The 27,781-nt window shown below is 38.8% G+C and overlaps 1 protein-coding gene across 7 annotated transcripts in view; it reads right to left on the reverse strand.

Annotated features, from left to right (window-relative positions):
• Positions 1 to 27,781, reverse strand: part of LOC134861332 (plectin-like) — a 133,255-nt gene that overhangs the window by 72,740 nt on the left and 32,734 nt on the right. The window contains exon 1 of one of the 7 annotated variants that reach the window (XM_063878462.1): positions 13,758 to 13,797. The exons of the other annotated variants lie outside the window; for them this stretch is intronic. Within the exon in view, the coding sequence (XP_063734532.1) occupies positions 13,758 to 13,782 (25 nt within the window). The 5' untranslated portion in view covers positions 13,783 to 13,797. Of the gene's footprint in view, positions 1 to 13,757; positions 13,798 to 27,781 lie in introns of those variants that run through there. 7 annotated transcript variants of the gene reach the window in all.

Raw genomic sequence — 27,781 nt, forward strand, 5'->3', positions numbered from 1 at the left:
TTCCCACCAGAGTCAGCTGCTGAAACACTAAATCCTTCACACAAGCAGTGCTGTAGATTATTAAATGCATGTCCAATCGAAACAGGCCAATCAACAGGACCTGTCTAATCTTCTTACAACCTTTTCACATTATGATTTTGTATTTATAGTTGTCCTAAAGATTTAAGGTGAAGCATTTTGTACAAATTCTAAAGCTCTCTGGGTCAGGTTTGCAATTTTGGGCTATATATAAACTTGACTTGTTGACTTTTGTACCATGCTGATTGAAAGCATGTGAGGCAATAATTCCACCCCTCAGACAACCTTGACTGATATTTGTATGAGACATCATGAACAACAGTGTCAATAAAGGGTTGCAGAGGGAGAAAGTAGCCTTTGGAATTCGAGACGGACGAAACTAAGAGGATTAACCCCTGGCACTAACTGGTCCCTGGCCATTCTGAGCCTAATTGGGGTGATCTAGTGGGGTTAAACATTGATGACTTGAAGGAAGCTGTCAATTCCATGTACAGCCAAAAGGACTAAAGATACTTTAAGGGGATGCCAATACAAAAAACTCTATATACTGTCCCACCAAACACAGACCCACAGAAGTGTGTTAAACCACGGAATGGTTTTAGACAAAGAAGTACTGTGTAAGGGGCTGGTGAGCAGGGTAGGAGACTGAGAGGTGTCTTTGGCATTCCTCCCACTGCTGCAAAAATAAATAATCAACTGTTCTTGAAAGACTGCGGTAAAAACAAAGAGGCAAATTACAGAAGAGGGAGGAACATTATTTGCCATGTTCAGAGCTAAGGGGCAAGAACAATAGACACAGAAATGGTCTGAAATCAATCGAGACTCTATAGGAACTGTTCCTGCTGCTCAGCCAAAACAAACCTATACATAGCTAGGCTATTAAAAGCAGCTGTGGAGTTAGAAGTCTTTGTTTTATAAAATAAAGCCTGTGTAACTGTTTTAGAAAAGTAAAAGTGAAAGAAAATGTCACTGCTACTTTTCTGGGCAGTCAAGCAACATAAAACCATATGTACGTCACAAGTAGAATAGCCTACTGTGAGGAGAGGATTTGGGTTTTTTTGTATCGCATAAATCCACATGGAAAATCTATAAACTCATGTGTGTTTGAGAAAAAAAAAAGAAAAAAAAAAAAGAAAAGACAGACCCTGCTTGTGTTCTCAATTCCACGTGTCACAAATCCCACCAACTTCTCCTTTTCCAGAGTGGAAAGAAGTGAAGTCACAGATTATGCTTCGCGTTACCGTCTTCACAGACCAAAAATAACCAGGAGCACCCAAAAAGCCTGCCAAGTCCCTTTCATTCTAACTCCCTCCAACAAGCTGTCTGTCATGTGTTAGTGGTGGGGTCTGTATGTGTCCAGCCTTACAACGCCCCCTGCAGCAACTTAGACTTGGACAAGAGCCCTCCCATGAGGGGGGGTAAACGAGGACGGATTGAAAGCAGGAGCAGTGACTTGACAGATTTGCCATGTCCATCTCTAGCAACAGCACTTACAATCGATATAAATGGATAATATCCCAATGTTCTATGCAAAGGGCGGCAAAGTATTTCTCACTTTGACATCTTACATGTTTTTTCTATTACATTGGGAAAGAGGTATATTCCAACTAGAGTGAAAGAAGTATAGTGTGTTTCCTGCAGTTCTGACATGAGCAATAGATATTAACTTTTGATGGGAATTATGACTACAAAAATACTTTTGTCTTGTAAACATGTTCCAGCAGTGAGATCTGGACAGATAATCTAAACCAGCCCTCGATTCTCTCTTGTTCTTTCTTCAATGAGAGCCAGCTCAGCTAAATTGTGGCCAGGGATCAGAATCAGCATGCATGAGATGTATTACACCATTCAGGAACAAGACAAGGCTTAACTAACGTTTCGCAAGAGGGATCCATGAAGTGCGCAAAATCCATATTCCAAATTGTGAAAATGACTATGTGGCCACACCTTTTTAGGACATAAACGTTCATCCAACCAATGCCGACAATCATCAAGCCTTGTTTTTCCTCATATTATATCCGATCTATGTTTGCCACTTACCTTTCTTGGGGCTGAGCCAGAACCGATCACCAAGAGGATCCCCTCTGTCCATGCTGCTTTGACCTGACATATCACACAGAGGCCTCAAAATGCACTCAACTACTTCTTTCTGCTTTTACCACCAAGACAAGACTACACTGCTACTCCTTCTTGTGGGACCCACTGCCCGTCCAGCGCAACAACATTACATGCAAGATGGGTCTAAAAGAGAGAAGGAATGGGAGTGGAGGGGTACATTCAGGGTAAGGGAGGGTGTTTGTGAGAAAAAGAACAAGGGAATCTTTTCATCTGTTGCCCATAAATGCAGAGGAACATCTACACCATAAATCTGAGGGCCTTGCCAGCTTGGACACATCCTCTCTGGTTCCCCGGATACCCTGCACCATGTCCCATACATCCCACACTTTATTCCTACAACAGCTAACTGGAAGATACACACAGGGTGCATTGTTCGAGAAACCTCGCAAATTGCCGCCACAGAGATTAAGATGAAGGAAGGAAAAAGGGTGGACAAGAAAACTAGATGGAGAAAGACAGAAGAGAAAGAACTGGTCTGCAAAAGGCACTACCAAGGCATCCAAAAGAAAGCCAACAACAACAACTCTGGCTTTGTATCTTGCATAGTTCTTCCTTGGTTTATAGCGAGCAATTAAGCTCTTTGTGAGTCGTTAAAGAAAAGTGAGTTAATCGTAGAACTGGAGACAAGTATATGAGAGTCAAAGAAAACAGTCCCACAAAAGAGCGCAATGCAAATTTCCATTCAATGTGCAACCGGTGCAACCATACTTAGAGAGCTGTGAGACTGAAGGTAAAACCATCAAGTTGTTATCAGTTCTGGCTTATTTCCAATGAGTGCTGATAACCCTGAAGGGTACGACAAAGAGATAAAGTTAACACGGACCTTTACAGCCATACACTGCAGTGCTTTGTTCAGACTTATTTGAAGGGAGCTTAACTTGTCAAAACATTATCCTCCTTTCAATACATTTTGATTGTCATGTCAAAATGACACGGTTGCCCGTTCGTTATCCTTGACTAAAGGAGTCTTGACATACATGACAAGATAATTAAGAGAGGATTTTCAACAAGGTGGCTTAACGTCACACATACCAATGTAAAGGAAACATTAAAGAAGACTTAATACAATACTTGCATGACAAATGAACATTAGGGTTAACAAGTTTGTAATTATTAAACCTTGTGTTCATCTTGGCCATAAAGAGATTAGTTTAATGTAATTCCCCAAAATTGTACTTTCTATTTTTACCCTGCAATGTCAATGCTTTCATCAACAGTTACTTACAGCTCCGGAAAAAATTAAGAGACCACTCCAAATTGTTCTTAAATCTTTATCTCTACATGTATGGCAGCCAGTCCAGTGTCTGTTGAATTCCAACAAAGATAAAAATTGTCAGTAGTTTATAGAATACAACAAAAATAATAATAATTTAACCGAAACACAGGTCTATAAATAATAAAATAAGAGAAAATGATAATGCTGAAGTAGTCTTTTATTTTTTGCCGCGGCTGTATTTCATTACTCAATCCCATTCACTGTCCAGGAGGTGGATACATTTTGCACTCAAAGACTTGGGATACAAACTTTATTTGTTTGACTTACTTGTTGTCCGTTTAATTTGCATAAAATGGAAATGTGTCTTTGGTTCCAGCATATATGACAGCAGTCACATTACAAAATACAGAAACTACAATGCATCGAATAAATAAAAAAATGGAAATAGTATTTTAGGCCAAGGACTTTTATTAAGAGATAAAACTAATCTTATTTTCATACAGGTAGACTAGTATTTTATTATTTTTTTAACAGGTACCTGTGATTGGATATCACACTTAAGGGAAAGTTGACTCTCACAAAATGGAGCTGGCGGGTGGTTAGTGAGGAGGGTATAAAATGGCTGGAGCAACAAGTCTGGCAGTGCCAACACAGATCAGCCTGTTTGTGCCACCCACAGACACAGACATATACCACAGGCTGATGGCAGGCTTTTTCATTCAAACACAACAGAGGAAGTATCTGTGTAAATACGAAAACATGTCCCAGACAATGCAACCACGTCCCATTTTAACAACTAAAGGACAAAAAAAAAGAATTTGAATATTTGCTTGATGAGTCAGTGTCTGCACACTACACATGGGTGTGGCCATGCTGGGCTTTTGTTGCTGTAGCAACGCAGCCCACAGGTTAGGCAAATACCATGTGCTCGTCCACGGTTGAGGTCTCGTGGCCTCACTCCTGCTGCTGCCACGGCAACCAGCTTTCAAACAACAAAACTTGACACAGGATACGGGCATGCTTTCCTGACTGGCTGCCACAATGTGCGGATTTGCATCGTAACCTGAAGAGCCTGTGCTTTATTTTTAGATAGGCCACCGGATCAGCCTCTAAAAGCATAAACACACACGCACACGCACACACACACACACACACACACACACACACACACACACACACACACACACACACACACACACACACACACACACACAGGTGATTTATTATTCTTTCTCTCATAAAACCCCACCTGCAGAGAAAGAGTTTGTTGCATTCTTCAGAGTAGAGAGAAAACAAAAATCTGCATGAGCTGCTTCTTTCACAAAAGAAAGACTTGTAGTAAACTTATTTAGTGTGTTTGTGGCTGAGGAAAGAGAAGGCCTATTCTCCCACAGCTGTAGAGTCCAGTTTCAGACAGCGATGACTCACTGAGTCATTATGATCTCTGGAACATTCAGCTTTCACCAAGAAACACCGCCCACAAGAGGGCCCTTGCAACTCCACTAATTCAGAGAGAAACACAACAGCCGTGGCATTTTAAATTAACCCTGACTTTTCTTTTAAAATGTAAGGTATTCTGTTTGCAACGAAGTATAAAGACTATAAAAGAAAATATTTACTTCACTTCCTGAAATCCTATCATGCCATGCCATGCCCTGGGGCGAGGACACAGCACCGCCCGAGCAGCATAGTAGACAGGTAGGAAGATAACAATAATGCCTGCATACAGACACATAAAGGAATGTGGCCAACAGTTCTGCAAAAATGACACTTGATAAGTTAATAAATGTCCTGTGTGTGATCTTATCTTAGAGCATGAAGTTCAGGAATGCTCTGGTTGTCAGAAACATGGCCCATGAGTATTAGAGTATAATTACAAGATCATTGAAAGCACTATAAAATGTACCCAATGTGTCCTTTCATGCAACGGTGTGATGAAAATATGCACAGCCTGTCATCTACAAAACAACTTATGTGGTGTGATTTTGAGTCTCTGCTTTGGAATCAACCACAATAACATCAGTTTATATTGCAGGTACAGAGCTTCACCCAGTGGGTGGAGTGGGATGGAATACTTCATTAATAAGGCCGTTTTTTTTCACACAACCTTGTCCTTGAGACTGGAGAAAGTTCGATGAACCAAGGCTAGGGAAAAATATGCCACACCTAGAGTTGTAAAAATAAAATATCAGAGGTTTATTGTCATTGTGCAGCTTCAAAGTACACTACACTGGAAGCCATAATAAAACATATACGCATTTTCAATGGACTTAGCATGTATATTATCAGTCTATCTTTTATAGTGTTGGTTATTTATGTGCCACATCCTACTTTTTTTAGTGTCCTTGCTGATGAAATAGATGGCATTCGACTTTCCTTTTCACTTTTTTTTTTCATCAGCAAAGCTGGACCGGCTTCACATCCTGTTTTTCCACTGTGATACCTATGACTACAACTCCTGCCTTACAGACAGAATAACAGTCTAAACAATGGGTCGCTTCCCTTTCCAGATTGTAATAAAAACCAGGCATGGCGAACCGTTCCAACTTTCAACAATACAGTGGAGCCATTTACCACCACTGGCACAAAACAAAGGAATGGAGAGGCTTTTTTAACAGTTTGTCCTTCAGGCTGTGTTGACCCCGTGGGGACTAAACAGCAGATCAAGTTACAACCCTTTCAACTCTGCTAAATGCTATATGTTTTACCAACCTTCCTCTTACATTCTGGAGTTTTTAAAGACTTTACACCGTAAAGTTTATGGTAACATATCCATGAATGAATGTACTGACAAAAGTTATGGAGCCAGCTGTGTTTCTGGCACACACATATACAATTGCACAACAGAAAGTGGCACTCTTGTGGCAATAATGAAGCCACTGGTTCCTTAAAATACATGCTGCAAAGGGATTAAATATGAATGAGTATCATATGAATTTAATAGTGGCAAGCCTTTGAAGTAAAAGCAAACCAGTTGGATGACTTTCAACAATGATATAGTATACCTCACTTTATAAAGCTCTCCCATGAGGTGTGACATGGCCACGGATGAGTAATTACTCTGCCTCAGGTAGAGAAATGAGAACCGGTGTGCACTGGAGGCCAAGAGAAGAATACTTTTGTACTGTGTGATATATTTCATTCAAATAGCCCAAAGCGACTGCCTAGACAAGATCAGATAAAAATAAGGTGAAATTTAGAGAAAGAAAAGAGTGTGTTTTTATAAGACGTAAGAGATGGGATGTTCCATAGTTAAGGGCCTTTTAAACAATGAGATGCACCAGATGTATTGCAGGACACACATATGAAGGAGCTAGATTATGAAAGGCATATAGATTTAAGCTACAGAATAGGGAGATTGATTGCTACTGTACTGACTTGCGCCACCTGCACACACACATATGTTCTTGGCATTTTTTGCTGTATGAGTAAAGTTCCGAGTAACTGAGATAGCATTGTCCGACCCCACCCCACCCTTCAATCACACACCCACACATTCATTTCATCTACATTTGATGGTAATGCACTTTCCACTAAGCAAATATGGACACCAACATCAATAGAGTCTCACTGACACTGACAGAAAACAAACTCTTCCATTCAATGGGGCAGCCACTGTTTCTCTAGAATTTCTACGAGTTTGGCACATAAAGCAAAACAGTGAAGTGACCTGCTTTTTTATTGGGGCCAGGTGACACATACGTGTTAAAACCCATCCTCTGGCTTATCAAACTTGGTGTGAAGAGTTCCAGATGTTCTTCTGAGGAAAACAATGACCTATGAGGGTAAGTCTTGACCCAACCCAACCTCTTCAGATTCCCAAGAACTCTTTCAACACAGCAACAAGTAGTGCTGAAAGAGTGCTTTAGTTGTGTAATACAGAATATCCATCACAAAAATAGTTATGCAACAAGGTGTCCAAGAACAATGTGAATCTCAAGCATCCATCATCTGCCTCTTTCATAAAGGTTTTAATTCATGCAGTACTTATTGGTTCAGATGATCAGGACAATCCTCTGACAACAATGAAACCACAGAAGAAGAGGGACTCACCTGAAAAAGAGACAGAAAGACAAAGCATTAGTCAAATACAAAATAAAAACAAAAAGAAGTGCTCATAGAAGATCAGCTCCATTTTAATCATCAGGGTTACATTACAGAGAACAACTAAATTGGTCTTCAAGTGTGTTGCATTAGCAGAGAAGACAGAATGAATAAGGGCCGCAAATATTTCAGTCAGATGCATGCATTTTTCTCCATATGCTGAAACACTCTTTGTTTAATAGCTTTGCTACGAAGAGCCGAGTTACAAATTCATCTTCTCGCCTTAACTTTCGATGAAGTGTATGTCAAACAAGGGAGGAGATATAGATTGTGTAAACCCTGTTGCACTGAGGATTAAGAAAGGTTATATTATTATATGTTCAGGAGGCAAATTCAAGTTACCTAGCTAATATCACCATCTACTGGAGAAAAAACCAAAAGGTGAGTTGGGGTTTCAAAGTATGATAGAAAAGTATTAATACTAAGAGGGTAATCCTTCACTTTAAGCTATTTCAAATCCCTCCCCACATATTAGGGTGGATACTACCAGTGAATAGGGAAACATTGAATTATCTAATATGCACCACCATGAGACTCCTCCAGGTTGTTTACTTACATATGTCCCTAAGTTCTGAAGTTGCTGCTCATCATTTTTTTAGCCATGGATGTGTACGTACTGCCCTATTTTATTCTAGTATAACTAATGTTTTTCTTCTATATACTTATATGTTAGCTTATTCTGTGTTATTGCATGCCTTGTTTTATGCTATAACAAATATTTCCCTGCTATGGGACCAATAAAGGATTCCTGATTCTGATTGTGATTCTTACATTAAGACCTTTGTTGTATTACAAGTTTTCTGAAATGCTGCACTACCAGAACAGAAATGTAAACATTAGATGAAGCAATGTTATTTTGTTTAGGTTTGTTGACATAGTTTGTAAAGGTTGATTCAAGCCTTTTTTGTAATGCTAATCATATTTATTAGGGTTCAGGAGAAACATGAAAAAATAAACTAATACTTATCAAACAACTATTCCCCGGGTTATTATTTTTTGCATTCAATTTTTTTCTGAAACTGTACAGGTAAATGGAAACGTTAGGAATTATCCTAATAAATATACAAACGTGCATACATTTCCAATACATTATTGAAATTGGAGAAAGCCATGTTCTTGATTCATTTTGTTAACATAATAGAATCAAAAGGAAATTGTTGAAATCTCTTTGTATAACTCCATTAATATGAAAAACAAAATATTCTATACTTATTTATCTCAGATCATGAATGATATCTCTTACCGTCTGATAAAACCTTCAATACATAGGAATGAAAATGAAAAATGTGGTGTGTGCAAGTGCTACTAAAGTGGAGACTGACTTTAAAGATCTGTTTTGTAATATTCCACTTTTTCTGGAGGTTACTACATGTGGATCATGAAGCAACATCTGATGCTAACTTAAAGAGAATTTAATAGAAAACTACAGACGCACTTAGACCAAAAAGAAAACAGTGCTAATAACACCAAATACGCATTTTGGAGTTTCTTTCCGCTAATCTGAAAGATATGTTTATGGAAGCAAAATAAAGCCCAATATTACAAGTAGATGAAAAACAATGCTGTGGCATGTTGTGTCAGGAAACATTCCTCCTGGATCACAACCTGTGAATGAATACATTCTAGAAGTTGCCATATTTGCTTTTCAATATACAGACAAGCTACACTTTTTTTTGGAACAATTCTCAATACCAAATAGAGCACTTGGCTTACACGGGGGTCATTCCCCTCTGCCCCCGGCCATTACCACCCACAGTGCCCTACTACTGTGTAGGACATACTCCACATACTGTTAACACTGGTACGGTTTCCTGTGCATGTGAGTCACATATGCCACCAACCATCAGGCCTGATAGTGTTTCTTATTGGTAACCAACACGGTGTTAAATCATCAGCTTGTGACATTGGTGAAATATCCTGATCTAAAAAAGGACCCCTGTAACAGCTGACTGTCCAAGAGTTTATGGTAAACACTTATGGCAAAATATGGTAGATCAATTAAAAGCTTACGGCCAGGATGAAGTTTTTAGCGGGGTGCTTGAGGTTTTATAGATTTACATTATTTGTTCCCACATTGACGAATAAATGGTCATGTCTCAGGGTTTTATAACTTAATAAACTAAAATCCTATTTCCAGTAAAAACAGTAAGAAAAAAAACAACATAAAAAAATGAAAAATAAAAATAGGGTATGAATATAGATATGTTTAAGACAAAATATAAAAGCTTTACATTATAGCCAATGAAAAGTATTTATCCAATAGTTTTATCAAAATAAATGTCTAAATTACCTATCAGGAGGCATCATTTCTAGGTCCTATTAAATTCTTGCCATTTGATGATAACTGACATGTGATGAAAAGTGCTGCCAGAATCACACGTCATCTTTAAATGTGTTAACTCATGAAATAAAATACCACTCAGCCGCTCCTCTGGTTCATCACATCGCCATTAATACTGGATGGACTGTCTGCTTCCGGATAGTGACAGCATTGAAACATTAGTATATCACAGACATCATCATTTCCTAAGGAAGCAATATTAAATTAAGAGAGGGACTGTCTAATAGCCAGAGATTTGTCATGGAGTTGCATCTGGCCAGTGTCAAAGTAAAAATTGATGTGTCATTCATAGAATTTAATATGATATGTTCTTAGGCCTTTTTCCATTTCAGAAGGAGACTATTGAGACTACTTCTCCATAAATCAGACAACATCTAATATCTCTAAACCGATATCCATATAAATGCAGAATTTGTGGGCAACAAAGGCAACGTTTTGATGTTAGAAGCGTTCTGGTATTTGTTGAGGGTCTATGCAGTATTGATCAGTCGTGTCGAGTGAACAGTCCTTGGAAAGCAACATAAATGCCTGCATTCCCCAAGATGCAATCTCGGAAAACATTGGATATCATCTGAAGTGAATGTGTGTTTTTGTGGTTTCCTTTAGTACATGTATGGTCTGGCACCTGGTTGCAACATTTTTGTAGAACCATGTAAATAAATGATCAAACCCTGCAAGTTGGTAAAGCAGGCCCCTTCTGTCCCACATATAAGAGAATGATAGCACCACTGTGGCAAACACAAATATGCATATGAACAACCATGAACCACTGATCACACCAAGTGAATGGGTTTTGAACTTTAAACTAGGGGGTAAAATTAAAAGAAAAGGTGAAATCAAGGCAGTGGGAGGGGTTTCTGCAGAGACAGGCAACGACACACATGACAGTGGCTTATATGTGATGATTCAGAGGAATGTTTTGAGAGGATACATTGTTCGGAAAATAAGCAATGAGAGCGAATCATAGCAAATCTTTTTTTGTTTTTGTCTTTTCATAGGAAATTATGGAGTGATGTTGGCACCTACTACACTCTGGTTGTCCACTAGGGGGTGGAGACTGCTACAGTATATGCCACTGTCAAACAACCTAATCTAACACACATTCCACCAGTGAATACAGACTCAAAAATCTGCCTTTGGCGTTTCCTCTCAGTTTTGCTGCAGTCAGCAACACTTGTCGCTGCCAGACAGACAAACGCCCCTCAGCCAGACACTTGGACAGTAACTCCTTGTACAGTAATTCTTCTCACCCTGTGGGAGGTCTTTGAATAGTGCTGCGGCCTGTTGGAAGCTCAGTAGGAAATTCTTCCACAGTAATCCCAGAGAGTGTGACAGCAAAAGTCCTTTTGAGTGATAGACAAATCCCTTCCCTTTGGGCTCTGGACTGAGAGTCAGCAGCATGGCACCGTCGCATTCAGCAGAGCGCACACAGGGTAATATACTGTACTGCTCAGGGTGCTGAAGCAGGGGCATAAACTGGCGTATTAGGGAGCCACTAGTGAAGAATAGACAGTAAATCTCTGTACGCCACAGTCAGCATCATTCCCCACCGAGTTCCACCTCCAAATGTTTAGTCCATCTTTTAAGTCGAATTATGAGATCAGAGGCTAATGCAGACCAGTATATTAAAAGGGCTGTGGTGCAGTATTTAGTACGAGACTGACAAAAGACCACTTATCCGTAAAACAGTAAATACTATAGCCTCATTGTGTTGATACTTTCTCATTTTCCATTCTCAAAAAGTCTAAAATAGATCAACCGTATTGTTTTTGTTGCGTATGGGACAGTTCAAACGATATACTGTATATACAGTATTATAGAGTATACAACTGTCTACATACTGGATAGGGTTTCAGAAAACCTGGTAACATAATAATGCATGTGTAAAAGTGTTTTTAGACACCTTAAAACGGGGCCTCTGAATGCTTTGTCTAGCTTTAGTTTAGCAACAATAGTGTATGGATTTCCTTGAGTCTACAAAGATACAAGACACTTGGAAAATGCTGCACAGGAATTCTGGAAAGTTGTTTGAATTGTTCTGCTGTCTTAGCTGAGGCTTTCGTCATAGTATGTTTACACTGATGACCATCATAATATAACTGGGACCATTGAGACCATAGTGAGGGGACTACTGCATATAAATAGTGTTTGTGGGTTACCTATATCTATAAGATTTGGTTTCTATACAACGTCACCTCTTCTCAAAATAGAACCACAAACCCCAGCGATTCCAGGAAAATAACATGTTGAGGTACAAGGGCAGTAAACCTACAATGTGCCATTCTCCAGCAAAAACAATCATTAGCAGCCTGAAAGCATGTTTTCTTGCGATCCCTACAGGTACAGACAGAGAAAAGCAAATAGTCCACAAAATATGGATGTCACACAGCAGCAGTGACAAACACAGAAGATAATGTTGTCCAGGCACAATGGAGAAAAGGTAGGTCGCTTCAAAATGAAATACACATGCTACTCCATTACCGTGGACCTAGAGCCAATAACTCTACAGTATTTCACTGCAATGGCTATTATATTGTTCTACTTTACCTTTTTTACCAATGATTTTGAAGGATCTACCCACCCATGTTGCACCCAGATAAGGTGTGAAGGTTTAGCTAAATGTGCACTACATTTACTGATTGATTGTTGGTGAATACAGTTGCATTAAGGATGCAAGTTACACTTATTTTTATTGTTATTTATTCATAATTTAATCATGTTTTTGTCAAACAATAAAAAAGGAAATGATTAGTTCCTAGAGCCCAAGATGAAATTGTTGTTTTATGCCAACAGTTTAAAGAACCATGTTATTCATTCATCACATTAAATACAATTAAACCAGCAAATCATTTCCCTTTATTCATACTTAAACAATTATTCCATAATTAACATAGTGGATGATAATCAAATATTCTTTTCAGCATTAACTAGACACGCTTTTAACAATTCTCGTTTTTACTGCCCCAGTATTCCATTAGACTGAACAGCAGAACACTTATAAGCATCCCCCCCAGGCTCGTCACTACTCAGCTGTATTATAATGCGTTCATTGTCCTATAATGTCAGAGCTGCTGGATGATTTACCATAACAGTAATAAATTGTAACATTCTCTCCAACAATATAAATCCCCCTCTGACAGTGACTGTCAATCATCAAATGGTCTACTGAAATATTCTCCATAACATGCACTGTACCATACAAATGTATTTTCCCCCTTTACGCTGTCATTCTTTACAGTTTATTTGTTTGTTTGTCTGCAATATTACAGCAAAACTACTGGTCAGACTTTTATGAATCTTGGTCGTCGTGGAGATCGGAATGGATCCAATTTACCAATTTAATTGCAAGATAGGACATTGCCTTAGCGGAGGTACACACCCTCAGATTGCTGTTCTAGTTATTCTAGTTATTTCTGACCTTTATAAACTGTATAAGTCATGTAAGCTCATATTATCAAAACACTGTAAATCAGGATATAGCACAGAAGTTTAATAAAGCATCAATGATAGATAAAACAACCAAATGGGCATGTCTGTTTTAGGTATGTCCGGAAACAATAATGCAAGACACGCGGTCAAGGTACTGCCCCAAATAAATCTGCACTGTATATCCAATGTTGCCATAAACCAGTCCAGCTTATTAATTTGCAACATGATATGGTTCAATACAACTAAATGGAGACATTTGAGGGTCTTCAATGGGTTACAGTTAGCAGAATAACTTCATATCGCCCAACCTAGGGTTAGGGGTAGGGTTAAGGTTTGACAGAATCAGACAGACACCTGTTATGTGTTTGCTGCCGCTTTAAAGTCGACCCATGTGTAGTCCCACCCACAGACCCAGAATTCTTTCACTGTCTGCTCTCCACCTGTATCACTTTACGTCCTGGCGTTGCTACCTGTCTCCTTTTCTTTTCCTATTATTCTTTTCCATACAGTACACACAACAGCAAGGCTTACCTTTGCTCGAGCAGAAGGACTCCATGCTGAACAGTTACAGTCAAGAACTTTGGAACTACAAGGGCTACTGCGCCAGCCCCCCCCCCCCTCGACAGCTTTCTTTCACAGCTAAATCCTTCAGTTCTTTTTGATCTTGGTGTGTCACACCGGATCTTTGACTTTCTCTCACTAACTATGTTCTTCCTCTGCTCACTCTTTCAAGCACTTCCCACTGTGTATATCAACAGAATGGGAGTCCCCCCCACCCCACCTCCTCCTTCACAGTTCAGAGCCGCCCTCCATAATAATACCTCTGTCCGTGTGTGTGTGTGTGTAGCACTGAGGTGTTTGAAAAAGAGCTAAAATTTCAGAGCTGTAACAAAGGCAAACAAGGGCGTAAAGTTCAACGGGGCAAAGAACATGAGTGAAAGAATGAAAATAAATCTGGCACAAGCACTGTGTTCCTGATGGACTAACAGATGTATAGTTCAATAATTACAGCGAAATTACGAGCTTTCAGGAGGATAAACACAAGGTTTCCATGCATCTTTGTTTTGGGACAAGAAGCATTTTCACCATCCAATGTATCGTGTCAAATTATCTTGCTTTGCAGTCATGCAGGGATAAAAGTTTCCTTTGTCATTAGAGGGACAACAGCGTTACAGATTACAGCAGACACAGGGGGCTGCAGAATCTAAATGCTCTGGACCAGTGCCACATACTGAAGACTCAGTGACATGGCTTTGAGCCAACACTGTACTGTACATGCATTGTGTAATATACTGTAAAGAAGGGGTGTGTCTGCATGAGGGTCAAAGTTATATATACTGTAGTATGTGTGTGCAACAGGCCATCTTACTAGGTCTACTTAAATTCAGGTGTGCCGTTTTATGCTAATGGAAACAAAAGATTTACTCAACCTTGAGGAAAAAACATTTCTTGCATACCTTCACAAAGAAAGGAAAATCCAAAAACAGATGACGAGTGTTAATGAATGCAAGTAAATAATGGCCTTGTTTTTTAGAGAATATGCATTCTAATCAGAATACTTTATTCATCCCGGAGGACGTTGGGTTTTGTGACAGTTTAGAATGCAATAAATAAAAAGGTACATTTAAAAACAATTGAGGAAATTATGTATATAAAAACAGAAGTTCAGGTAATCAGAAATGTATACAAACATTAATTATACAGCGGTTTGAATAGTGTTTTAAATTGTAAGTTTTTCAAACTTTTGTTTTACTTCAATTCATTTATGGAGTCTTTGTTCACCATGGAGGCATGCAGAGAGTCTTTTCAAGACTTCAAGCTAACACAGGGTGAGTAATTGATTTAGAAATAGTATTGTTGTGTGTGAAGTATTACTTTAAAGCTTTTGCAGGTGGATGCATAACGGTCACTGAAAGGTCAACAACACTAAAAGATTGTGTTCCTGCATGAAGTGTAAATAGCAGCCATAGGAGTAAATGGCTGTGTGGTCAAGCAGGTGTTAAATGGAATGTGTTCTCTGCACAGGGTTAATGATTAATGCGGATTATTAAATTGCAGCAAAGCACGACACACATTAACCCAACCTGGCAATATCAGAGAGAGAACTGTGAATGAAGCCTAAGGACAACGTTTCAGTTACTAGTGACAACTGAGTCTCTTTGGTCATAACAATACCTGGATTGATGTTTTTTTTCTCTTTTTAAAATGGTAGCTACTTTATTATTAGTTGTCTGGTCATTTCACATGAATGTTTAGTTCTGAAAGGATGAAGCCTGTCTTTGATCAGTTCCAGAGAAAACTTACAGAACAGAGTAATCCTCCACTGAAAGCATAAAGGTAATGAGTGCTGAGCCCTGTTCCTTGCAGGACACCAATGGCACCAAAGCTAAAACCCTCATTTCTAATGCCTTTTTCTTCAACATTAGTCATGTATATACACTAGTGTTACATGTTTGCTTGTTTTGTATTGCAAGGCCTGTTGCAAAGCAATTGAAACACATATGACATTAATCTTAGTTTGAATACGCGGAGTAAATGTTTATATCCATTTTACACATTAGCTCAAGGCCCTTAGGTTCAACACCATCAGGTGTCTTTTACATTCCTGCATGTTGGTCATTTAAATTGACTAGTTAAATGCTGACTGTCAAACCCATTGCCTCAGGTGAAAGCAAGAGTGTGTATGAAAACTACACCAAAGTGCAGACAGACCAAGTTAGCAACAAGCTTGAAACTAAAAGATAATGATAAAGAATTGTTATTACACCATCAGGTCCAGAGGAACATGACTAGACAGAACATTCAATTGTTGCTATGTATCGACTGGATAAGTAAAGGTAAAAGAAACAGCAATTTAACTATATATTCCAATTTAGCTTTACTGATAATGTGCTACAGGAAATTGTGTTTCCACACAACCCACTTGCATGTCCCGTAGCTAAAAGCTCACACACAGTTTTCACTTTTTCAGCGTTCCATAAGGGAGACACCAAGTCATAGCACAGCTGTTGTTCAGCATGACTGTACTATAAGGTCTTTCCCCTGGGTCTTCTTATCACCAAAAATAGCTCAACAACAGAGAGGGGAAACTACCCATGATGCATTTCCTAGCAGGGATGCAGGGATGTCAGGAATGTCTTTAATTGTGTAGAAAAATGGCTTTAGGGATTGAGGAGTGTGAAAGCAGAGTCAGTAGAGGATATAAGTATTTGATCCCCTGCCAATTTAGTTGAACCACTTACAAAGAAAAGAACAGTCTGTAATTGTTATGGTACGTTTATTGTTACATTGAGAGACAGAATATCAAAAAATGTAAATAAAAAAAAGATATAAATTGATTTGTATTTAATTGTGGGAAATAAGTATTTGATCCCCTTGAAACCAATCAAAATTCTGGCTCCCACGGACCGGTTAAACAAGTCCTCTCGCTTTAAGAAAGTACTCCTGATGTCAACTAGTTACCTGGATAACAGACACCTGTCCACAGTCAAAAAATCACAACCTCTCCACAATGGGAAGACCAAAGACATCTTGTGATCATGGTGGAACTAATGTCTAAGGACATCAGGGACCAGATTGTACACTTGCACAAGGCTGGAATAGAAGACAAGACCAGCAGCAAGCAGCTTTGTGAGAAAGAGACAACTGGTTTGATTATTAGAAAATGGAAGAAGCACAAAATGACCATCAATTGCCCTCAGTCTGGGGCTCCACAATCAATAGTCATGATAAAGGTGAGGGATCAGCCAAGAAGCTACACAGGAGGGACTTGTTAATGATCTGAAGGCAGCTGGGACCACAGTCACCAAGAAAACTATTGGTAACACACTGCGCCTTCAGAGAAGGCTTATGAGAAGGTGATGTGGTTGTATGAGGCCAACATTAAGATCTTAGGCATCAACTCCACATATCGTGTTTGGAGGAAGAGAAACGCTGCCTATGACCCCAAGACAACCATCCCCAGCGTCAAGCATGGAGGTGGAAACATTATGCTTTGGGGGGGGTTTCTCTGCTAAGGGGACAGGGCATTTCACCACATCGAGAGGCTGATGGAGGGGGCCATGTACCATAAAATATTGGCTGATAACCTCCTTCCCCTAAGGCATGTTTTGGGGGGATCAAATATATAAATAAATCAAATACTTATTTACTCCACTGTACATAAAGAGCCTCCAGGTAATAGAAGTTAGGATTACAATGTGGACATTATCCATTTAAAGGAATGTATCAGAATGTAACTCCTGGTACAGTTTCAGAACAAAGGGCTGTTTTAGCACAGCTGTAACGTGCTGGATAAAGCCTGACACATGGAAAACAGCAGAAGAATTTGATGCAATCCCATGGGGTGGACTACTAGGAAAGATTGGCAGAAGAACTATTCCACAAGTCAACAGTAACAGGATTCATACAATCCATTGTCCTGCCCTTAGAATATTGACCACACAGAAGCCACTGCAGTTTATAGTTGTAAAATGTTATACTTTACTCCCCTGTGTATGATGAATGGTGTATTCTCACTGGATATGTGTAAATATTTTGATGGGGTTGGGAAAAAGTTCAAATCAGTCAAAGTTTGCGTATTACATCCCAAACTTAATGACCACTTTCTTTGTACCAAAATGTTATTTTTCACAATATTGCTGCTGTAGAAACTAACCTTTGTTAATTAGGCTGTTACCATGTAAAATTCCTGTTTCATTTTTGATCATGTTTGTGTCGTTACAAAAATGTCCATTCCAGTTTCTTAAATTCAAAGGTTATGTCTTCAAATGTATTGTTTTTCTCAGTGCAAAACTAAAATGAGCAACCCAAGAAATATGTATCTTATTAAAGCATAATAACTTTACTTCAGAATGTGATCGGTCAGTATGAGTAACTCACTGGTGGTCAAAGCGGACAACAGATTTCATGTCATTTGTCATTTGTTGATTGTTTATTATTTTTGGTAAGGAAACTCAAATATATATGATATGATATATGACTCACTGAGATTGGTCAGCCAGTCATTTCCTGTCTGAACTAAAAGCTGGTTTAGTTTAAGACTTCTTGTCCTCTGCTACCAGCCAATCGTGGGAAAAACAAACACAAGGATGCACACTAAGGAAAAGCACACACCCACCCTTTATTATGACTTATCTCCACACTTAAAGTTCAAAGGGCATAGGTTGATCTTTCCTTTAAGTTCAGAGTCAAAGTGTCAAGTGTCCTCCCAAATTATTGTATTCTCATTTCCCTTCGTTTCATTCCATTCCTCTGACATGCAACTTTTGTCATACAGTTTGTTGCCTTTTTTGGTATTTTTGGCAGCTGGTTGTCTCTGTGATCAAACACTAAATGTCTTTGGCCATCATGTCTTACTTTAGAACTGCAGCCATGTCCTGACTACTGTAATACTGAATAAGCAAACATCAATTTCAACACAGATAAGAAAGAGCAGAAATTACAGAAGAGCATTTTATTAAGTTAGTATTAAGTATCTAAAGGTTTGCATTACTTAGTTAATTTATAAACTCAGACTGGTCATACAAACTTTAATCAATGAATATACTTTTATGCACCATGATGAAATAAACTACCCGGTATATTAACAAATTACTTCCACTCTTAACAGCTGCAACCGTAATGTACTCATTCTGAAAGGAACCATTCTGCACAATAAATACTTGATGATGCAAATACTTTTTTACTTTTACTAGTGAGTACTCTTTCACCACTGCAAAGGAGCACAGCTTCAGAGACAGGGCAAGTAAAACATTTTGAATCCTATCAACAGTCTCCATTCAAGGAGCTTCAACTTCCTGAGTCTTCAAAAGCCACTTACAACTTTTCTTCCTTTCTTTGTGCTTTCTTATTCTTCAGATCAATGTGGAGAAAGATCCAAAATAGCAACACTTATGAGTAACCATTTCTAGTAAAGCGAGTAAACTGAACACCAGATTTCACAACAGTAACAGTTAGCCTATTGGATCTCAATCTGAAGTGAGGCAAGAAACAGAACCATCAGACAATCATATGAAAAATAACAGCAGGCATTTACACAAACCCCCTGTCTCTCACACACAGACACAAACACACACCTGTCACGGTGCTATAAAAGGCCAAGGTGCAAGGTAAAATCACACAGAGAACATAGTGCCTCTCACTCTGTTGTCAAATCAGTACGCATTCATCATTATCCCATGCTGTGGCGCCTCCTCATGTCTGACAGTTAACACAGGCCTGAAACTGTTCTGAATGCAAACAGTGTTCTCTGTAATCAGCAAACCGGGGATAACGTGAGCGGCCAGTTTGTTACTGGAACTGCTTGTCGTTCTGACGGTGGCACAGAGAGGCACTTCAAAGAGTGTCCCCACAGACCAATAAATTCTTACACGACACCATGTGATTATGGGAAAAATCATATCATTAAAGTCCACTGATGACAACTTGTGTTCTGCGTTCCCTACAACATGTTTGTATTTTGAGGTAAACAACTAGAGGAAGGATTGTAGAACCCCCAATGCAAGTTGTGTTTATCAAGCTTAGCAGGGTGTTATCTGCAATGTTTCTACTGATACCTATGACAAGTAATACACCACTATTATTATGTAACCCATGTTATTCTGAGCCAGGACGTGAAGTGCCACCTCTTTGGAAGTCATTTCACCTAAACGTACACGTAGGGAAGCGGTCTGGGAGGGGGGAGAGTACATTTGACACTATGACTGTTTACTGGCCCAGTTTATAAGGCCTTAGCTTTGGGCTACCTATAGAACATACCGTCTTTTTATCTATCAGACATGACAGACGGTTCAGAGCATCACCTTTGCCTCAGATTGTTCTGGTCAGGAAACAGAGGTGCTGTAAAGTTTAACAGAATGAAACAGAGTCTACGTAAGCATGCCCTACAAATTGGAAATGGGGACGCAGTCTGCGAGGAAGGTCAGTGGCTGACATTTTTTTGGCACAGAAACGGGAAAGTAGATAGGAACTCGCCGAATGCCAGGTCAGGGAATTCCCTCTGCCTGATTAGTGTGTATAGTACAAAGAATGCTGAATGCCTACGATGGCAAAGAATTCCAGGAATACTCAAGGTCTTGCCAAATAATTATTTTCCTCAGGCCTCCATATCCTCTCAAAGGAATTCCTCAATGTTGGACTATGATGCGTTATTTTTACTATGCAAGCTGGTTTATTAGCATCAGCATGCTAAATGAAGTTTCATCACATACGCCAGCAAAAACTAAAGTTAGAGATGAGCAATATGTCAGTACCCTGCAGTAATAGAATCTTGTCCCCAGGTTAAAATAGCTTAACGCAAATGGTTTTCCAACGATAAAATATCAATGTTTAAAGTAAAATAAACTGTAAGCGTTTCTACAATTATATTCACGATGATTGGCCATATGGTACACTAAAGAGAAGATGTAGGAGCTTTAAAAACAGACCTGCTTTCCACATAAGGTCCTTGTCCATCTTTTGCACAGTAGTGAGATGTAATAAATAGTTTCCCATTAGCCTAGACGTGTGAGGATTCACACACAACGTCTAAGGAAGTGTCAGACAGTGACACGGCTGTAATAACATCACGATTTATTACGGGACACTTATGAGACCTCAGAAGCTTGCTTAACACAATCACTTGGGATGTTTTAATCACTCTCTGTCTTATTCCAAGGATAATTAATTATACATGTTGGGATTCAATATCAAAATTATATTGAGAACACATCCTAGATTAAATAAAACAAGTGAATGGGTGACAGCTGGGGTCTATGTGTTAAGTCAGCATTCATTTATCATCAGGAAATCAATATGACTCCTTCTGTCCTCCACCATTATTTCACCCCGATAGCCACCACCCTCACTACAGCTCTAAGGGCTGGGGAGTGGCATCATATCATCAGATCACATTACATAGCTTTGGATCCGATCGGTATATGCATTAAAACCTAAAAAATTTGGATCTTGCATACCCTAAAACATTTCTCAAATAAGACATTGGGAAATTATTTTTTTTAAAATGGCCTAAACTTTTTCTGCTCTTTTGTCATTTTTCCTCTCTCTGTCTGCCTTTTGCCGGCTTGTATCCACTACTTGTTACAATAGGCCTACCAGCAAATACAAGTTCCACCTCTGACACTATACTACGCCTTGCCTTCATTACCAATCCTATCTTATCTGTGTGGTCATCATGTTACCGATCACCCTTAGCATCAGTGTAACAAAGCACCATCCCATTCACAGTGTCGGTTAGTGATACAAAATTCTTAGCATTTCACTGTTAGACAAAGAGTGGAGCAAGACCGGGGCATAACTCGTTCTTAGAGCTAAAACCTGACGGGTCACATGTTAAAAAAATATGTTACCATGGTAACATGCAGAGTGATGAAGCAAGAAAAAGAGGCAAAAGTGCAAATATCCACTATCCCATGGTTCATGTAATGGTGAACAAAATACTACATCTCGCTGCTTTTTAACACACATGCTAACATAGACATACAAATGAGTAACAGCAAGGCTTTCAATTCATCAAGTGACATCCTCACTGCTAATTTTAGGTGAGGCAAGACAATGTTTAAATTTGCATGGCGGGTTTTGCATGGCAAATGTGAGTGTACGTCATCCATACGACAGCGTGTCTTTGATATTCGTCTGTTGACACTCTTCATTTTGTAACAGCAAAAAAGGTAGCCAACATAAACTAAACACACCAGGCTAACAAAGGCAAGAAAAGCCTATTGTCTTTTACTATATATCCTCACCTAAATTCAGTTTTCCTGCTTAAAAAATAAAAAAAAGCTGTCTGAGCTGGGGGGATATTACTGGCTTCCACCACCTTTCAAACAATGCCTGTGTCGGACACTCCTCCCTGTCTGCTTCCCTATAGAGAACAAATAAAATGTCCGTCTTATTCTCAGCAGTTAAGCATGTTGATTTTAGGTCAATCCCACAGCGAAATGTCTCATTCTGATGCGAAAAATGTAAATACCTTTGAGAGAATTTATCTCATTTTGGATAGACCTGGGGGTGGTCATTGTCACTTCTGTCTGGCCTCCTTGAGAAGAAAGGTGACAGGTAATGTTGATGTTGAAGCTTCAAAAAGATTTGCCTCCTTCCTTTCCAGCTGAAGAATGGCCGCCTTGTCTAAGTAGATTCCTGCGTCTCAAGTGTACTGCCAAGACTTTTCTGTCTCTCTTTGGCCACTTTCCTCCTCTGCTGCCAGGGGCTCTGCTCTGTTTTGGTTCCTGTGATACACCATGTGCACACACCCACACACACACAAACATTGTGTGTGTGCATACATCAGCACAGTGAAAAGCTCCTCCCTCTGCCCCTCCTACACCACCTCTTTCACCTAAAACTGGCCTTTCAGTCCAATACTGCAACACAAACACAGTCGCTCACTGAAGACAAACAGCTTCCTGCTTTGCCGCAAACCAGCCAATCATGAAATACAGTGGATGACCTAGGTATCACTAAACTCCATATAACAGGATGGCAATAGAACAAGAATCAGGCTTATGCTAAGTAGGTCTCATGTTCGGAGAAATTACTTCTGTGTACTGACACAAATATATACAAATACTATCAAATATTTACAATATATTAATCAAAGTTAATGCTGTATAAAAAAGAGGACCAAAATAAAAAAAAGATATAAAATATCAGTTTTAAACTGAAAGACTTAGAAGAACATTAAAATAAAGATATGAAAACAAATATTTGACTAATATAAAAAATAAATATGATAAAACATACTGTAATTAATTAAATTACAATACAAATATTATACACAACACTATATCGTACTTTTATATATATATATATATATATATATATATATATACAATATATCATAAGTAAAATTGCAAAACCTGTTCAGCTTTTTCAAAATGGTCATTTTTCTTAAATGCACAAATTGTCCAAGGAATGTGCAATGGTTCACATTATGAATTATCAAGTTGCTAAAAAGTTATGCTTAAACAATACAACAAAAGATACAGAATAGAATAATACAGTGCGAGTGCGAGTGTGTGTTGCCACACCCAGATCCCTGCAGGTAATATAAGCCAATGTACCAGTTACGCATCTGTTACTGACATAAGATTTACAATAACATTTGATATCGTTTTGTTCTGTCTCATTTTTTGACTATATTTTGGTTGCTGTACATTCTAATGTATTACAGATCCTAACATCTCTTTTGGGTACCACCTTTTGCACCAAAAACAGAAATAATTCAACAAAGAACATACAGTGGGGCAAAAAAGTATTTAGTCAGCCACCAATTGTGCAAGTTCTCCCATTTAAAAAGATGAGAGAGGCCTGTAATTTTTATCATAGGTATACTTCAACTATGAGAGACAGAATGAGAAAAAAAAATCCAGGAAATCACATTGTAGGATTTTTAATGAATTAATTGGTAAATTCCTCGGTAAAATAAGTATTTGGTCACCTACAAACAAGCAAGATTTCTGGCTCTCACAGACCTGTAACTTCTTCTTTAAGAGGCTCCTCTGTCCTCCACTCGTTACCTGTATTAATGGCACCTTTTTGAACTCGTTATCAGTATAAAAGACACCTGTCCACAACCTCAAACAGTCATACTCCAAACTCCACTATGGCCAAGACCAAAGAGCTGTCAAAGGAGACCAGAGACAAAATTGTAGACCTGCACCAGGCTGGGAAAACTGAATCTGCAATAGGTAAGCAGCTTGGTGTGAAGAAATCAACTGTGGGAGCAATTATTAGAAAATGGAAGACATACAAGACCACTGCTAATCTCCCTCGATCTGGGGCTCCACGCAAGATCTCACCCCGTGGGGTCAAAATGATCACCAGAACGGTGAGCAAAAATCCCAGAACCACACGGGGGGACCTAGTGAATGACCTGCAGAGAGCTGGGACCAAAGTAACAGAGGCTACCATCAGTAACACACTACGCCGCCAGGGACTTAAATCCTGCAGTTCCAGACGTGTCCCCCTGCTTAAGGCAGTACATGTCCAGGCCCGTCTGAAGTTTGCTAGAGGGCATTTGGATGATCCAGAAGAGGATTGGGAGAATGTCATATGGTCAGATGAAACCAAAATAGAACTTTTTGGTAAAAACTCAACTCGTCGTGTTCGGAGGAGAAAGAATGCAGAGTTGCATCCAAAGAACACCATACCTACTGTGAAGCATGGGGGTGGAAACATCATGCTTTGGGGCTGTTTTTCTGCAAAGGGACCAGGACGACTGATCCGTGTAAAGGAAAGAATGAATGGGGCCATGTATCGTGAGATTTTGAGTGAAAACCTCCTTCCATCAGCAAGGGCACTGAAGATGAAGCGTGGCTGGGTCTTTCAGCATGACAATGATCCCAAACACACCGCCAGTGCAACGAAGGAGTGGCTTCGTAAGAAGCATTTCAAGGTCCTGGAGTTGCCTAGCCAGTCTCCAGATCTCAACCCCATAGAAAATCTTTGGAGGGAGTTGAAGGTCCGTGTTGCCCAGTGACAGCCCCAAAACATCACTGCTTTAGAGGAGATCTGCATGGAGGAATGGGCCAAAATACCAGCAACAGTGTGTGAAAACCTTGTGAAGACTTACAGAAAACGTTTGACCTCTGTCATTGCCAACAAAGGGTATATAACAAAGTATTGAGATGAACTTTTGTTATTGACCAAATACTTATTTTCCACAATCATTTGAAAATAAATTCTTTAAAAATCCTACAATGTGATTTTCTGGATTTGTTTTCTCATTCTGTCTCTCATAGTTGAGGTATACCTATGATCAAAATTACAGGCCTCTCTCATCTTTTTAAATGGGAGAACTTGCACAATTGGTGGCTGACTAAATACTTTTTTGCCCCACTGTATATTGCTAACCTAATATTGTTCAAAGTAAATATGTTGGGATTTGTAAAGCTGAACCGTAGCAATTACCAAGTTCTATTATATACTGATACCTTTTCACTGTAAACTGTTTGTTGATAATCGGATACCATAAAACATAACTGTTGAATAAAGGAGAAGCTCATTCAATATATATACTAACCTGGCATTTCTGACTTGCTTGTTCAATAATACATAATACAAAGGCCTTTTGTGATCAATTCCTGGACCAAAGGACAGGACATGATAAAGGATTTGTTCATTTTCATATCTGCAGGTATGCTAAAAATGCATAAAAGAATGTATCGAATGGCCATTGCTGCATTCACATGCCCAATGGTAGGTATCATTTCTCGAGTTGGGGCCTCGTTCTTCTGATGTTGGTGCATTCATGAGCTTAGAGTCGTAATGTGTAAACAACATGCACTTTTATTTTTGATATTAAATCTTCATAAAAGTTTCAATCCTTTGCAGGCTTCTGATTTATTGTTCCATCATGAAATATTGTCTTAGTAAGAAAACTCAATTACACGCTAAGACGCTATATGAATGTAGCAAAAAGCTTATTTCTTTGGAAGTAAAAAGAAATGAGAAGCAATGCATCTACATAAATCTGATCGGCTTTTCAAAATGTATTGGGGTTTTCCTTGGCTCCTTCTACTCAAGTTTCATGAAAATTTAGCTAGTAGTTTTTCCTTAATTCTTTTTAGATGTAGGAAAAACAAAAGTAAATATGAGTTCCTTTGCGGAGGAATTCATATTACACCATTAGTCTTGGAGTAGTCCACCAATTGATTGTGTTCAAAGAGAAAATGAAAAAACACAGATGACCAGACGACTAAAAATCACTTCAATCTGAAGCTTGATGGCACAATTTCAAATCTACAGAGGTTCCAGGACTCATAATATGATTCACTGAAAGCATTAATTATTTCATAAAATCTGCGGGAAAGCTTTTAATGCCAGTGGAATTCCAATGAGAGAAAGACTTGGCTGTGTCAATAAACAATCTGTGCTTTTGTATTAAAAACACAAAAGTACGTCCTACTTAGTATCTCTGTTAACATTAGCATAAACCAATAATCATCACCAATGAAGCCCTGCATTCAAAGCTACAAGAAATTGATCAGATTGTCTTAAATCTAAATCAATCCATCCTCTAACAACGGGTTACTCTCAGCCTAAATTCAGACAGCAGGCAGCCTTGATGCAGAACTGTTTAATCTAGCTTAAATGGCCCCATGTACATAATAAATTTCATCTAGAGGAAAGGACTGACACATCTTTGGCAGCAGTGAAAATTAAAGTCTAGCTGTTCTGCACAGTCAAGGACAATTCTATCGTGTGAGCAAGCTTGTGGCAGCAGAGTCCTTCCTAAGGAGTTGTTACGTAACAGACATAGCTGTGCGTGTTTAACTGTTTGTCTGCTTGCTTTGGCTACATCAGCAGTACCTTTGCCCGTCTCTCTTTCAATGCCAAGCTCTTGTCAGTGTGACAAGTTGCATTAAAGACGGCCAGACAATGCAACCAAGCAAATGTATATTTAATCAGCTATTAATGATTGACATGACAGGCAATATATAAAAAAACTGCTCCGGGAAGCAGAACAAGTGGTAATCATGTTCCCTTTCTTAAAGCCAATTAAAACTGCTTGAAAATATAGACATTTCTAACGGGTTATCTTTCAAGTTATTTGGCTGAGTTTTCTGGTTATGGTGTTGTTTAGCTTGTCAGTGTGGCTAGATGTTGAATGGTAAATCGTACAAAAATCAAGGTTGTTTCAACATTCAACAAAGAAAATAGGCTTTTACATTAATCAAATCAAAATTTGCTCAAATTGAATAAAATATGAAGCAAACTAAACCTATCTAGCTAGTTACCATAAAAATTGTAATCTTTTTGACGTCTACAGCTTCAAGATCAACAAACCGGTCTCCATCACTGTTCGGAGCGCTGTTGACAGTCCTATAATTGTTTATGGTCTACAGAGGAGGTCACCACTAGGTGGCAATATTCTTTTGACAATTCATACACAAAATAATTGATCTACCATGTATAATGTAAACTAATGGAACATTTATTCTAAAATATAAAAAAGTGACTAATGAAAACTACACTGGTAGCCAACGTTTACTCGTATGGATGATAAAAAACTAAATGATAATAGGAAAACAATAATGGAAATATGAATCTAAAGTTAACCAGCTCTTGGAAGGAAGATGCAACAGCTTTAGATACTACATTTATTCACAATGCCACTGTGAATTAAACAAAAATGACACCAAAAACAATTCCTTAAAATTAGTGCCAATTGACACTGCATAGAATACAAATCTAAAACATATACATATATAATCAGCTCACAGCAGGTATTTTTGATACTGATAATCAGTAAACAAGTATGTAGATCTTTTATTCAAAAGCTTTACAATTTTCAACAAAAAAAGTCTGAAAGGGAAAAGACACTCTCTTATCGAATCAGGAAACATGAGTTTGTGTGTCTCACTTGCCGACATGTTTTGTGTGCATTCGTTTGGTAATTGAGTGATTCTGCCATGCCGTGGCAGACTTTCCAACAACATACTCATTTATTCATTGCACGCAGCTGGATATTCAATTACAGATAATACCTCTAATGGCAGGTGTAAATGGCAATAAAGGAAATCTAATAGTGTGATGCAATAAAAAAAACTCTG

Source organism: Eleginops maclovinus, chromosome 3 (genome assembly GCF_036324505.1).
Source record: "Eleginops maclovinus isolate JMC-PN-2008 ecotype Puerto Natales chromosome 3, JC_Emac_rtc_rv5, whole genome shotgun sequence".
Classification (NCBI taxonomy): domain Eukaryota; kingdom Metazoa; phylum Chordata; class Actinopteri; order Perciformes; family Eleginopidae; genus Eleginops; species Eleginops maclovinus.